The 16695-nt window shown below is 37.1% G+C and overlaps 1 protein-coding gene across 3 annotated transcripts in view; it reads right to left on the bottom strand.

Moving 5' to 3' along the window:
• Positions 1 to 16695, bottom strand: part of LOC124114062 — a 172096-nt gene that overhangs the window by 54317 nt on the left and 101084 nt on the right. For 2 of the 3 annotated variants that reach the window (XM_046474600.2, XM_046474601.2), the window contains one exon: positions 3603 to 8815. In XM_046474600.2, coding sequence (XP_046330556.2) covers positions 3603 to 8736 — 5134 coding nt within the window. In that variant the 5' untranslated portion in view covers positions 8737 to 8815. Of the gene's footprint in view, positions 1 to 3602; positions 8816 to 10793; positions 10969 to 16695 lie in introns of all 3 variants that reach the window. The other variant, XM_046474603.2, reaches the window with a different exon arrangement.

The following is a 16695-nucleotide window of genomic DNA, read 5'->3' as shown; positions in this document are numbered from 1 at the left end:
CATCATCAGGGTTTTAGTGTAACTTATGACCTTACTAGTGTCATGAATACATGACAGTTTTTAGGGATATTCTGTTATTCTTTGTCATGACATTTCAGAGCTACTAATGTCATGACAAAGAATAAAAGTTGTTATCCAAAAAAATCATCAAGTATTCATGTTCTTGCAACTATTAAATGCCTATCAAAGACTTAAGTCTTACCAATGTCATTGACCCTTGTTATGAGTGTGAAAAAATTGACAGAGGAATTCAGCAATATTCCAGCACAATTGCGGCAATGGACCTTACACATTGTATGCATGTTGGGGATGGAACCCTACCTTTCAGTGTGATCAGCAAACCTTGGACCACTAGGCCATCTCTTCATTCCCCACTCAACTTAGAACTCATAAGAGACGGCATAAGCAAGAAAACAGCATTATCATGATGCCCCTCCTTGGGGCACATTAGAATTTTGTTTTTTGATATAGTAGTGAATATTCACTATGAAAAAAGAGTCCCATAAAGCCTTCAGAAGAGATAGAGATAGGCACTTGGGCCGTTTTATGACATCAGAAAAAAACATCAATCTCTTGGATAAGCTAACTGCAGTAGTTTCAGAGAAAACTTGTACCCATTGCAGACACTATGCACCAAGTAAAATAACATGGATCAAGGGCCATAACTCACTTGAGTAGTTTCTGAGAAAACTTGTCCCCATTTCACGGAGAAGCACGGAGCAAGTCCCATAACTTAATGAATGACACCAATTTTCGAACTCATTTGAGATCATGACCAGTGATATCAGTGTGTAAAATTCCATTTCTCTGACGTAAGCAGTTTTTGGGAAAATTTGTCCCCTTTGAGAAGCAGACAGAAGGACGGATGAACTCCGTTCCTATATACCCTTTCGTGGCGTGGGCTAAAAGGCAAGGATCAACATATGTTAGCATAAATTTTTTATTGTAATCAAAACAACTGCTGATAACAGGTCCATCAAGAAGGTTATCTTAGAAATTCTGCATGGAAATATAAAGTTTGGTTCAGGTTCACTTGCTGAAGTCATAAATATTCAGAGAGATCTGTATCATGTTTCGATTAATGTCTGTGTTTAGAAAAAAGAATGGTTTAGGAAATGAGAAACCTTATCTAAATATCATGACTTTAGATGGACAATTGACTACCATAGGCATTCTGCTCATTTCACTTTAAACAACTTGTCCATCAGATTGTGATGGGTGCAAATGATGGAGCAGGACACAAAAATAATACGCAAAGGGTTTTCTTACTTTATTCTAACATTCTTTTAGAGTTTTTCTCAATTTAGTTTTCTGCTAACTATTGTGATGAATGAATGTCCATCTAGCACTAGCAGTCAAAGCTTACACTAATAACAAGGAGACAAAGGCTTTGTCTTACACAAAACACAAAATGCAAGGTGGATAGACAAAAATCAGATAATAGGTTCCTAACCTTTGATAAGATAGTGTTTGTTCCATTGAGCATGGCTATTATTTCTTTATTTCCTGTGATCACTGGAGGTAAACAGTATTATTGAAATACTAGTCCAGTGCAATATGGATTTTGAAACGATACTTTCTGCAATATTGTATCTACAGTATTTTTAGCAGTATTATTCTTTTCTCAGATAGTCCTCTTTATTGTGTATAAATGATATTGCATATAAAAGCTATGGCCCCTACAAAAAAGAAATAATTCAAACATATGTCTCTTCAATATGAATCAATGTCATTTGTTTAAAATTTCTATGTCATCATTTCAATAAAACAAACTTTATAAATACCCATCTGCTGTGAATTAAGTCACCAAATAACACCAAAATCATGTAGTGAGTGAGTGAGTGAGTGAGTTGGGTTTAACAGTATTCCAGTCATATCACGGCGTGTCAGCTTAATGTGGGAGGAAAGCCCGAAGTGATGTAGGTCTCAGACGTTTACCACCTCGGTGAAACCCACGAGCACGGGCTTAGACGACTGGGCCACCCTGCCCCCCCAAAATCATGTAAACTTCTAGCACTTTTGCATCATGCAAATTGCATCAGGACATTCTTGAAGATTGTCATGATTTTAATAATTCTGCTCTATCATGCCAGTATTGAATTCAAGTCATGTACCAGATGTGAACCAAAATGAAGATCATCATTGTGACCTTGACTTTCACAGGACAAAACTAAAGTGATAGATTTAGTTCAATGCTAAAGTCAGGAAAAGATATATGGAAGATACACAAATAGTTATTTGTACACTATACATTTAGATAACTAGTTGGATTTACAAGATTTGATAACACTGTAGCCTTTAATGACAATTCGACCTTGACCTATATAACTGTTATCTTAACTGTGAAATATCAGTGATCTAGTACCTATTTTAATACCTAATACAACACATAAATTCAATCAAAACATATTATCCCCCCATGCAATAGGCCAAAAACACTTCTGAAGAAATCCAACACACCCACCTCAGGAATGTCCTTCAAAGAGATTGGAACCGAATAAGCAAATAGTACTGACACCTTTGTATCCAAATTACATATACATATGAAATCTTTCACCTACAGAATATACAAGTTATATAATAGAAATAAATTGCTTAGATTATATGACCTTGAGAACATCCTTGACCTGTGATATAAGTAAAGGATATGTCAGAAACGTAGATCCTGGGCCATCAAAAGATTAATTCAATGTAATGTTTGAATAGTTTATACATCATGGCTGTAAAAATATAAAGCAAAATGCAGCACCTTGTCAGGCAAGTTCTAGCGGGGTTGCTATTTTAGTAAAGAAACACAGCTATGCATCAACTTACATGTTGAAATTAACCAGCTGAGTAAAACCATAAAATATCATCTTATTGCATAGCAAAACCATAGAACCCTGGAGTAAACAACAACTGCAAAATTACACTACAATGAGAAATATTTGATGATAGTCAGCCTAGCCTATGTATGTAAACATACCTGCCTCCAACACTATGCAAACATGTTATCTGTAAAGTAGGGACTGGTCTTCAAGATAGGATAGGCATTATGTGAGAGATTGTGTTGTTAACAACTGGAGTATAGTTAAACGATTGTCTAGAACACAAAGTTACAAATCTTCCAGCCTCAGAGGTGATGATAAGAGTGTTAATATCAGCCACCATTCATGCAATATCTTTGCAAAGTTGCTGTGCTGTTACAAAAGCTATTGAAAGGTCTTCTATGTCTGTATCATTCAGTCATAGATAATGTCACCAAGCAACAAGGTCAGGTAATCTTGCTGATTATCATCGTTTATCTAAGTGTAATGGTCAAGATAATAATGACATGTTCCCAGACTTAACAGCACCTTCTGGATACATACAGAAACCTGCAACAATGCACAACAAACAGGGGTATTTGTCCTAGATTAGACCATCAATCATAGTGGGAAACTTCAGTTAAACCGACTACGGACAACTGCATTACCTGCATTTAATTTTCCTTAGGACATCCTCTTCATGTGAGGCACACACAGCAATACCTTGAGTCTCTAATCTGCACTACATCGTATTCAAAATACTATGGATATAAAAGAATCTGTGTAATATGTGTTATTCATGTTGAAGGAACTTACCATCGCTATCTGTCTTTTCAACTTTTTCCTCTGGCTCTCTCTCTTTCTTTACAGTTGTAGCCTCTGTCATTTTCTTTCGTCTTCCTTGTTTTGTCACTCTCCTTTTTTGGGTCATAGTTCTCCTTGGCTTGCTGACTGGCTTTTTTTCCTCAGTCTCCTTTGCTTCTTCTTTAGCAATGTCTTCATCTGCAACTGTCTCAACACTTGGTGCCGACACTTTTTTCTTCCGTCTCTTTGCAGTCAGCCTCCGCTTAATCTTACGTCTTGTCTTTTTCACCTTTCTTTGATTTCCCTTGACCTTAGCTTTGGCATCTGTTTCTGCAGCAGTTGCTTGTACTTCAGGTACATTTTCAGATGTCTCTGAAGTTGTAGTACATTTGGCTAAATTTCTCCTTTGTATCGTCACAATTAAAGTCTTTCTATGCTTAGAAGTAGACTTTTTCCTTCTCGGAGTGCCTTCTGCTTCCTTTGGAACAGATGAGTCCAGAGAACGTATTGTTGCTCTTTTCCTGGGTTTCACAGGTTTCTTTCTCTTCCCTTTTCCTTTTGAAACTTTGGTACTTGGAGTAACATCTTCCTTGTCCTTCTCCCCTTCCTTTTCAGCTTGTCTCCTATCAGTTTTCTTTTCCTCAAGGTCTTTCCTCAATGTTGTTATGATTAATGATAACCTTTCATTGCTCGTGTTGGTGTCAGAGGTACTCTCACCATCACGATCTTCAGGAACATCTGACACAATCACAAGCTTTCCTTCATATAGAGGGTTCTTGTCATCTTCGTTATCAGTCCAGGGGGCATTTCTAGGCCAGGTTGGCCCCTCTGGCTCCTGGAATATCTCCTCAAAGTATGTGTTTTCCTCATCACATGAGTATATCAAAGTTGCATCGCTATCGTCAGAATCTTCTGTATGTGCTCGTCTCAAATTCAACCTTCCCACCTCAACCCTTTCTTGCGAAACTTGTCCACTTGTTTCAAATTGTGATTTTATGCAGTGTTCAGTAGCTTCATTGTTACTAGGGTTAGTAGAGTTGTTGGCACTTGATTCTGACTCAGCAACCACAAATATGTATGACTGATCCTCCTTTTCTGCTTCAGATGAATGATATTCACTAACAACAGATGTTGTGGACTCTGACAGAGACTCAGTTAGTTGCAAATCTTGCTCAGACAAATTAGTTGGTGCATCAGAACCAACCGGTTGGATTTTGGTCAACTGACTGGGCTCACCTATTACCCAGTAGTCAGAGTTGTTTACTGTTTCTAGCACTGGTGGTTCATCATCATAATGCATAACATCAAGATCTGAGACAACCCTAGCCATTTGACCCTGAGTCATTAGCTTTTGGCACACATCATTGTTTATCATATCTGGTGATAATGCTTTGTCATTAATGAGAGTACCATCTGAAAACATGGGTGCTTCCTGAACAGTAGGGTTACTGTTCAACGTTTGAACTTCTTCTGGCTCAGTCAATGAATGACTGTCAGATGCATCAATAATGTCACTGGTTGGGCGATCAGAAAATTCAGCAGTTGCTGCTGTAGCTTGTTTATTTGTATCAGCATTATTACCTGAATGTTCATGCTTGTTTTGCATAGTTTGTGTACTACCAGATAAATGAATATCCACAGTGTAGCCATCATTATGTGTATTGTCATTATATGTCTCTGGTGGGAAAGCAGATGGAATTGTTGGAAGGAACATAGGAAATGATGGGACTTTTGGAACTGGCATCTGAACAAAACTATTTGGCTCAGTTCCTTTCGGCCTGATAGGCCTTGGCTTAGATGCCAACTTAGATTCTTTTGTCGTTGGCATAGGGGCAGACTGCCTGGCCAAATTTGTGCTTTGGGAAGTTAGTAAGATAGGCTGGATCACAGAGCTTACATCTGGAATGGGATACACTGGAATTGAGGAAGTCACTATCACCGGATAAGAATTTGATACTAGTCCAGCAGAAAAGAAATCTTGAATACCACTAGATGTAGGAGTAATGGTATCATGTCTAGATTGCTCTGTATTAGGAATAATGGCTGTCGAACTTGCAGTGTTTGTAACAATAGTTTCTGATGTAATACTTTGTGACTGTGAAGAGGTTGCCAAGGAAGTTTGACCACTCATTTGCATCTCTTTCTGTTCATCAGTCTTGGTGTTTGGTTTGAGATCAGAATCAGATTCACTGAAATAGATATGAGCACCACTTTCCACAGATGAAATAATGCACACTGGTGACAAATCATCATCAGTCCTGGAACTGGATAGATCAATGGCCACATCACTTCTTAAGTCAACAGCCATAGCATCTTTATTAGATTTATCAGTAAGGCACTGAGAATTACTTTCTCTTTCTTCATTATTCAAATTAGTTTCTGGGTTTTCCAATGATGTTGCAGATGCATTTTCTCCATCGACTTGAACCTTGGTAGCTTCAGTGTCCACATTGCCTTCTGAACTTGGCAATCTAAAATGCATGTCCTGCTTTTTCAGGAACCCGTGGCAAATATCAGTCAGTGAATGAGGGGATTTCACAGCATTGTCAACCAAGGTGCCTGATGCACTGTTTGCCTCATTGTCATAAAGAACAGGGTCTCTTTCCTGACTACTCAAAGGAACACTTTGCTGAGAACTCAATTCCTCTTTCTCACATATACTTTCTCTTGGGCTTCCAATTTCTTGACTCCTGTCATCATTGTTCACCAACATTACGTTGTCATTTGAGTCCTTAGAAACAGAGCACTGTTGTTCCAAGGTACTGGATGTTTCTTTTGCCATTCCATCTGAACTCTGTAGATTACAATCTACACTTCTGGTTTCGAACAAAGTTTCTTTATCATTGTCTGCAGAAATAGTCCCTGAATTGTCAACAGGAACTGTGCTGTCAATAACATCTTTGTCTGTTACCTCTGCTTTGTCCAGTGACACAAGTTTTATTTTATCAGGAAAATAATCATCTTTCTCTTCAAGAGAACACTCCTTCTTGTCCATTGGAGAATCATCATCAGGTTGCAAAGAAGAATCAACTTCATTATCTATTATATCTTTCAATTTACTCTCTTGGTGCATATCACTTACATCCCCCTCAACTTCACCAATCTCAATCGATGACCCCTTCTCTTCCAGTCCATCTGCTGATTTGCTCATCAAATCTGAAATATCCTTAGCACTATCAACAACAGATTTACGCTCAGTTTCTGGTACTAGTGTTGGCACAGAAGACAGCTCAGGTTCTGTAGGGACAACTGGTTCTTCAACAAGCCAGCTATCAGATGGACCTGAAGAATCACCTACAGACTGATCATGATCCTCAGGGTTATGAAAGTCAGTAGCATCTCCAGATGAATCAGCAGCACATTTATCAATGACACACTCACAACTTACTTCATTCCCTTTATGATCAGTGTTTTGAGTATCAATGTGTTCTTCATCAGCAGCCATCTCCTTTCCTATATTGCTCTCAGCATGTGTGTCAGAATGACAACTATGTTCAGAGTCAGAACCTACTGATCCATCATCAGTAATCATATCCTCTCTCACATCACTTCTAACAATCATGTTGTCATCCAAACCTGACATGGGACTAATGATATCAGTAGTATCTGATGAGGGTGCTGAAAACTTACTTATAAGCACAGGAACATCTTCTGATGATCTTAACAACTCAGTATTATGCATATCTAAGTTTGTGTTTAAGAAGGGCCCAGGCTTTCTGCCAGAACCACCAAAGTTAGCACCTTTCAGTTTTGTCCTCAGCTTATCCAGGTCAAACATTTGCATGTGTTTGGGCATGGGTCCTGTTGGTTTGGGGTGAAATGTCTTGGATGGATTTATCACTCTCCCTGAATGTTTAAAAGGCATCTTGGTCATGGAGGCATTATTGCTGTATGCAGATTGTAATGGACGGGAAAGTGACATAACCTTTGGGTCAACTAAGAGTGATGAACTCGTTTTGCTATCTCTTGTGTCAAGGATGTTTTCTGAATTCAAAAATTCACTTTTATTATTTTTATGATTAGAATGGTCTTTTTTTAGCTTGTTTTTTTTCTTATCAATCATGCCCTTAGAATTCATTGAAAGTATTAACTTTAATGATTTTTTCTTCTGTATTTTGTCTTCTTTTTTCTGGTTGTCAGTTTTTTTCTTACGCTGCTTGTGCAGCATACTGCGCCAGTTTCCCTTTAAACAGAGTCCATTGTGTTTCAGTTTCATTCTGATGAGTTTTTCTGTCAATTTCTCAAGCATAACTACAGGTCTTTTGTGTAGTATGTCTTTTAGGTGAGGAATGCTCTCACAGTAGGCAAGAGTTGACATTGGTATTGGCTTTGAAGTACCTGGAGAACTGTGTTTCAGAATCTTTACTTTGGGAAGATTATTTGACGATACTGACACAGAGTAAGTTTGAGCAATATTTGGTAAGGACTTTGGGAGTTCAGTTGAACTTGACAATGAAGATAATGAGGAACTTGTTGATGCTGCTGTTGAAACAGCAGTGGAAGAGGATGAGGTTGAAGATTTGGATATAGTCCCTGATGAAGAAACAGGTGGTCTAGTTGGCACATTAGCAGAATGAAGCTTCACATTAAGTGAAGATCCCTGCTTTGAACTTTCACCACCTCTAGAACCGTTGTCATCTGGCCTTGATGAAGGATTTGCACCTAAGAACTTGTGTGAACTCAATGATGAAGATAGATGCTTTGTTGATGACACAGTGCTTGCTGAATGTTTATTATGTGATGAAGATGTATATGAAGATGATGATGAAACTGTGGAAGCAGCAGTGCTGTCATCTGCAATCTTTTCAACTAGTTTAGAAGGAAATGGGCGACTCCCACCTCTGTCTCTACCCTTCCTTTTCCTATGTCTTGGAGCCATAGGAATAGAAGGTTGTATTGCAGCTCCAAAACTTTGACTATAGGTGCCCTGGTATAGACTCCTAGGGTAATTATGCCACTTGAAATCATGTGATCTCTGGTCTGTGTGCCTGTGTCGGTAGTTATCTGAGTATCTTGAGAAACCTTGAGCTGTGGATCTTCCATTTGGCTCCCTTGTTCTATCTGTGTTTGGGAGATACAATCCTTGTGATGGCCTCCAGTAATTGTTCCTGTGCACACTCCTGTTCCACTCACTGTTGTCATGCATCCTTTGTCAAAATTACGTGTTACCATCCACCTCCTCAACACGGGCATCCTGAGCTAGCCTGATGGACATTGCGTAGAACCTGAAAGTAAACCAAAGTAAGGCCTTTTAATTCTTGTTACTTGGTTTATGGACTGCTTTCAAAAACAGGGTTAGTGGGAATACAAAACGACTGTCCTGAAAATAGCACAAGTCCAGACGAGTTCAAGCAGCCGCGCACACACTTGCATGCACATCACAAAATGTGATAAATAATCTTGAACACGACCTTAAACCCCATTTTCACTTCACCTCATCTGTAATCAAATCATTGAAGGACACATCCCCAAAATGGCCATTCAGATTCCATTATGGGATAAAATATTTTGCCATAAAAAATTGCAACTTACCCATCATACCTTGGTATATTTCAATAATCAGCAACAAACAGTATTGGGTGAACAATCAAATGAAGAATACTGGTTCTTTTTCAATGTAGCCATCGACATAAAATATGCTTCTTAACATTATCCAGGATATACTTATTGTATAATCTATTTAAACAATCTTGCAGTTGATGTATTTTAAAATTCATAAAGCATTTCAGTTCCTTTGCCTAGTAGGTATTTAGTAAAATCTAATGACATCATTTAAGCTTATGTGTCATTGAATAATAACGATGGAATAATTAAATATTGATGAAAACATACCATAAAGGTAAAGTAAATGTATGTGAGAAATATATGACATACATTAAAAATACAATACTATAATATTCACCAGTGTCTAATGATTCATTTGTGCTGTGATCAAATGTAATTATCGGTACTGGAATATTGTTTTAGGAAATTTTAGGAAACAGCATTCTCTGATGAATATCTAATAATGAATAAACCATTGCTTCTTATCATTGCTAATCTGCACGAACACATACATCACGTGTACAAAAATGTAAAATATCTGAAAAATGGCATCTTTTGCCTTAACATTTGATTCAGAAATATTATTCTGATAAAAAATAACCTTTTATTGAAAATCAGAATAAATATGTATCTCATTTTTGTTCAATTCATAACTAAAACATTTTATACATTAACATATTATACATAGAATATGTGAATATGAATTATTGAACTACCAACAGTGTTACATGTTTTACTTTGCACAGACATACAATATGTTTAGAATTTCTGTACCATTGTCAACATGCAAGTAATAATTCTCACACAATGTATCAGGGTATTGCTGGTCACCAGATGCATTTGATCTGAAACAGCTATGGTCCTATAATTCCAATAACTTTGTATTAAGTGCAGTGGTATTTTAAAGTGAAGAGTGAGTAAGTGAGTACGGTTTTATGCAACTTTTAGCAATATTCCATCAATAAGACGATTGGGGACACCAGAAATGAGCTACACACATTGTACATTGAGGAATCAAACCCAGTGTGATGAGTAAACGCTATCAGCTACCCCATCACCCTTTAAATGACAAGGGTTTTCAGTGATTTTTTTTAAATATCAATTGACAATCTTTTTCATTTTTCCTGCCATCAACATGTCATTTAAGATAAGAGTTCTGAAGATTCCAAACAAAATTCAAAATGTGGTCTAAAAAATGAAATTCAAACAAACCACATTTTGGAGTTTGATCATGGTTCATGGCATTATCCTACAGTTGTATAGGAAGGTATTTGTCAGAGAGTTAGGCAACAAATTGACAGACGATCGACATAACACCATGCCATTTGAAAGCTCATTTAGATGATGAGCCTGCATGGTGTACTAAACTTGGCAGGGTTGAATATTGATCAATTAAGCAGGATATATTCAACAATAAGTTTTCATGGAATATTCAATTTATTTTTTTGAATATATCTATTGATCAAAAAGGATGTCCCCACATAATGAAATAATTGTTTGGAAAGCAAATCATAATCAAGAAAGTCATTGTTTACAATTACAAAAGGTAGGAGTGGTTCATCCATATATATATATACTTATTTGTTTTATGTTGAATATTCAATATTTTCAGTGATGTTATGGATGTTTATGAGTGATTAATATACAAACTTTACTTGCCAGTTTTCCATCTCCCGAGAAACACACAACAGACATCATCCTTGCTTTTGAATGCACTTCTCATTCACAATTAACAGTTTTATACAATCTCCGACCATCTTCACCCAAGCCCTTATCAACACATGAAACTGATGTTGTTATTCATTGGCTGACATGTGCAAGGCAACCTGGTAACCTGTCAATCAAAGAAATGTCATTTTAACAACCTGTGCCATACATCCTGCCAGCAAGGCCAGAAAAGATGTTTGCTGCAGACGTGTTAATGATAGACATTTTTACTTTGTTCAGTCATTGTAACTTAGTAACTCAAGGATGGTCAGTCATCTAACACGGAAAATTTACTTTACAGAATAATGTCCTTTAGGCATGCCAGAATCTTATGATCATGGGGCTGTAGCTCAGATGCACCTCATAATGATTCCTGGTTTGTCGGGGCATGGGTGGAGCAGTCGTAAAAGCTGCAATTTGCTTTACAGAGTTGCATCCCTTGGGCATGCCAGAAACCTATGATTGTGGGTTCTAAACCCTGTTTGCCTCAGCTATGTTTCTAGCTTTGTCAACATTATGCCTGTGTTTGTGGGTTTCACCAAAGTGGTAAACATCTAAGATCTGAATCACTTCAGGTTTTCCTTCCACGTACATTAAGCTGACATGCCGTGATACAAATGGAAAACTGTCAAAAGCACCTTAAAACCAAGTCACTCACTACCATGGTTTGTTAGCCCATGACTGTGTGTTATGAAGGTCAGTAGTTAACTGCCAGACTGATATGCATCATATTATGTGAGCTTACAGACAACAAAGTGGGTTTGAAATACTTTGTAGGGTACCGTTTTAGTCTCTGGTTAAGGAGAATTTAAGTTCAGGAATAACACCATATATATTTCACATCACTGAATGACAACAGATTTCACATTTCACACAATATTACATTTCAACAAAGCTGACCCTAAGTATTGCAATGAAAGTGAGACAAGATTTCGCTTTGAAAGACACAATATTACATTTCCACAACACTGATATTAAGAAATATGGCACTGAATAACACAAGATTTCATACTGAATGACATCATATTTCTGAAGGATCAAACCGACATAGAAGAAGCCATTCTCTACAAACAAAATACGAAATACAGTCACTGATACAATTAATTGCTCTCAAAACTTAACTATCTTATAAAGATAACAAAAAAACTCTGCCAGTTATTGTATCCTATGTCTTTTGTTCTCACTATTCAATCTTCAGTCACTGACAACAATGGTCTTTCTATCTTGGTGAAATACACTCCATGTCCTAAATATATCTTGCTGAAATACACTCCATGTCCTAAATAATCTCCAGAACAACAGAGACACAAGAAAAAGTCACAGGATCACTGATACTTAGAAACCATTATATATTTAGTATCAGATGTCTGACTGGTAGATGGTATCATTCCCCAGAGATGGATCGTTTTACACTGGAATACCTAAACATTCATGCTTGATCAATCAGATAAATATTACTTCACATTGGGGGAGCATACACATTGCTACAGAAAATACCTTTGCTCCATTCAAGCAAACGTTAAAAATATTGTCCATAGCTGTGACAAAAACAAAAATGATTACAGTGTCAAATAATATATACCCATCCTATCAAGTTTTCATCCAAATTATCCAAAATGCAACTGTTAATACGTTAAAATTTTTTAGCAAAAGGCCTGAAACAAATAATTTGTATCTGACACTTAAGTGTACCTACCTCAAAATTCGAAAACAGATATGGAATCATGAACATGTTGGATATGGTTTCTATCTGGACTGCATATTTCTGTCAGATATATAGTCCCACTCAAGTTTCTTGTGCAATTCTAGGTCTTATCACCCTAACTGCGCTGACTTTATCTCAGATAATATATGACCTGGTACACATGATAATTCTGAGTTGTAAGTGTTCAAGGGTCAATAGCTGATAAAACTCCCTCAGAGATCTTTGAAAAGGGCATGACCTAATTTCTTGAAAATACAATACAGAAAGCTATATAAATGCTGTTGCATTACTGTTACATGTCCGAGTTTAAAGAATTTCTTCTCCTTGAATATGTTTTGTGTTCTGTACAAATGAAAAGCAGAACAGAGAATTTCAATGATACGAACATGATATAATTTCAATAGTAAAAATGAATTGAGGTAAAATGTTTCATGCAAATACTGTATTTTACCCACAAGGAGAATCAAACCCATGGTGCGAGCAATGAACACATTTACTAACTTTGAGAATTGCTAAATTGCACTTGATTCATATCATTCATTTGTTTGTTCATTTGTTCATTTGTTTGTAAGTGGTTTAATGTTACTTTGAACAATATTCCAGTAGCACGGTGTGTCAGCTTGATGATGGAGAAAGCCCGAAGTGATGCAAGTCCTAGACGTTTAACACTTTGGTAAAACCCACAAGCACGGGTATGGTGTTGACAAACCCAGAAAAATTATCAGGACGAACCGGGAATCAAAACCACAATCATAGGTTTCTGGCATGACCAAGGCAAGCAACTCTGCCCCTGAATTGCAACGCCATAGATGACTGGATCACCCTACCCCACCAGATTCAGAAGGGGCACTAAAGCATATGTTGATGTATGAGTTAACATTTGATGACATGTTTTAAACTAAAAAAACAATTAATTAACTATTTTTGTTTACGCTGATCTGAACAGTAACTGTTTTCATGCAAGCTTGAAATACGAAACTGAAACTTAAGGAGACAAACAACATTTTCAAAATAATAACAAATCTCCATTTTAGGATTCACTATCAAACCACTATCAAATAGTGATGATACCAGGTGTTTGTGAAAAGATGAGCTACCATCACAAACTCATGCAAAGGCAAGTCAGTTGTTCATATTCCAGTCAACTGCCCACGTAGTCTAGTGGTAGAGCATCCGCCCGGAGAAGGGAAGATCATGGGTTCGATCCCCTGGTGTGTTATACAGGCAGACATATTAAACGATAGTACTTGTTGTTACCCTGTTTGGCACTTGGCATTAAGGGGCTAAAACAAGGACTGGTCGGCTCTGAGTCAGTGTACTGTGTCTGAGTGGGGTATTCATGTTAAACTGCTGCATGGTATTTAAGTGGGCTAGCACCTCTGTGGGCTGGCATCTCTGCCTGTCTGCCTGTCTGTCTGTCTGTCTGTCTCAGACACGCACACGTCGCGATATAAGTGCAATAATCTTGGGACGCAACGTTGAACCCCATTTCACCTCACCTCATATTTAAGTCAACTTGTTGACATTGCAGACAGTCAATGTATCAATATGTAGCAGCAAGAAAAATCTTCACGAGTTTACTTTTACCACAGTATATAAAACAACCATTTCTCAACCTCAAAATCTTGTCCAGGTTTTGTAAATGTGGAATGACAACAGTGAATTATTCATTTGTCATTTCTTTCAGTAAATGACATGAGCAGGAATTGATTTGGAGAATGTCCCTTATGCACCTTGATGGTTATGAGAATTTTGTTAGCTGAAACTAACATTTCTTTGAAAGAATTTGAATTCAACATGCCTTTGAATTCAAAATATGGTACGGTTTTAATGAAACAGTAAACATTTTTATTCAACTTTTTTGTGGAAAAGTTGCAAGATTGTACATTATTGTAGTGTATTGTTGGCTTCAGTCAATTATTTATCAAAGTAAATCAGTTCTTGTTGGTATGTATCTTTAGACATGAAAATTGAAATGATTTTTTTATCAAAGCCTACTGTCTTTATTAGTAAGTTTGTCATTGTCAATCAGCACATCTGAGCTTAAAGGTCTTGCAAGAAACACAATTAGTCAGATAAAAAATTTCACAAAAGCCCTTTCACAATACTTGCTATTTATCAAAGTATATTACAGTGCCTTTCATTGAAGTATCCATTTGAATTATTAATTAGATGATTATACAACAGCTTTTTCTTAACATCACTTCACTGTCTGTCCAAAGTTCTGTTACCACATGGAAGTTGACACCTGTGCTGAATTATGTATGATGTTATGACGTGTGAAGAAAACATTGTAATGTAATTATACAGTACAATTCATCAGGTACTCTTCTATCAAAGACTAATATCATCTGATGCAGGAACATAAGCTAGGTAAAAGAAATTGCTAATAACGTCACAATGAATCATGCTTGGTAATGTGTTACCTTGGTAACCAAATTATGACTATAATTCTCTGGCAAATAACGTGATTCAGTTAATGCACTGGCTCTTTGCCATTCACGATTGCAATAATATAGCATTGAAAGCATTTCCACATGTACTACAGAAACTATGTCCATCAGCAGAATTAAGTAATGATTAATTTGTCTGAGAAAAAGTGGGCAAATAAGTTCCTATTCAAGATCCCCAGAGAATGATACAGTGATATCATGGTGTTTGGGGAAGACATTGTGAAAGGCATATATCTGAAAGAAAATAGAAAAACTCCTCAAAAAGCACCATGAGTTACACAATCCTGATTTTCCATCAGGGAACATTTTTCCAAATGCCAGACATTTCGTTTGTTGTTTAATGCTGCACTCTGCAAAATTCCAGCTATATGATGGTGGTCTGTAAATAATCGAGTCTGGACCAAGCAATCCAGTGATGGACATCATGAGCATCGATCTACGCAATTGGGATACAATGACATGCATCAACCAAGTCAGCGAGCCTGACCATTCGATCTCGTAATTCACCTCTTACGACAAGCATTGTCGCCTTTTCCGGCAAACATGGGTTGCTGAAGACCTATTCTACCCCGGATCTTCATGGGTCACCTGGCATGTTGAGCTACATCCACATACAATGGAAGGAAGGTTATGACATCATTCTGACAGTGATGCTGTTCATTTCAGAGTCAACATATCATGATAATAGCTGTTATTTATTGAACGGTAAAAAACACTGAAATGTTGATTTTGTTGGATGGACATCTTGCATACATACTAACCCCTCCAGCCCCAAATATCATAAACTAATGTTTTCGAACTGGTCCTGTATGCTGATTCAGTCATTGGAAAACCCTCCGGCTGCCATACAGTGATACCAGCAGTTTCATATACACATAATTCTTTATGATTATATTTACATGTTCAATTAGCATCACCGTTGACTAGGCCAAAGAGTGTGTTACCAACTAACCCTCAATTGGCATGAGCACTTATGTCTCATATAACATGTAGCAACATGTAATTGTTTTAGGATCTGGTTACAGCAAAATGGGTTCTGTGACCATATTAATTACAATTATCAACGGTAAAGAAAAGAAATAGCTTTCTTTCTACCTCAAAGATGCAAGACCGGATATTCTTTCATATGCATATGTTGATATTATTTAATTTCATAGCCAATATTGATATGCAAGTACTCTATAGAAGGAAAGCATACACTTCCAGAAATGATATGTTTCCATGGCGATACTTTTCATAAAACATAGAATTGTTTGAAATTGTTTGGTCATACAAAGTCCAGAACATATTTGCTGATACCCACAGTATGTAAACCACTCATGTACCAAATTTCATTACATTCTGAACAAGAACAAGAATGAGTAACGGGCATAAATACTTTTTCAGCATAGCTGCCATGGCATGGTGACCATTACTGAAAATCAGATTTTAGACTTTTGAACAAATTTGGGTGCCATCATTAGAGGGAACAGGCATGTGAAGTTTCAGTGGCAATTAGTGCAGTAATTTAGGAGGAGAAGATGTTTGAAACTGACATCAGAAGATGCTTGACAGACACAGGACAAAGAATTAAGCCACAACATGAGCTGAACTTGACTTTCACTCAGGAGAGCTGAACATTGACATCAATGCAAACTTGTACATAATTGACAATGAGATGAGGTGAGGTGAATTTGGGTTTAACATCGCGTCCAAG

The sequence above is a fragment of the Haliotis rufescens genome, unplaced genomic scaffold, assembly GCF_023055435.1.
Source record: "Haliotis rufescens isolate VD_foot unplaced genomic scaffold, xgHalRufe1.0.p SCAF_15, whole genome shotgun sequence".
NCBI lineage: Eukaryota > Metazoa > Mollusca > Gastropoda > Lepetellida > Haliotidae > Haliotis > Haliotis rufescens.
This window is presented reverse-complemented; position numbering and strand designations above follow the sequence as displayed.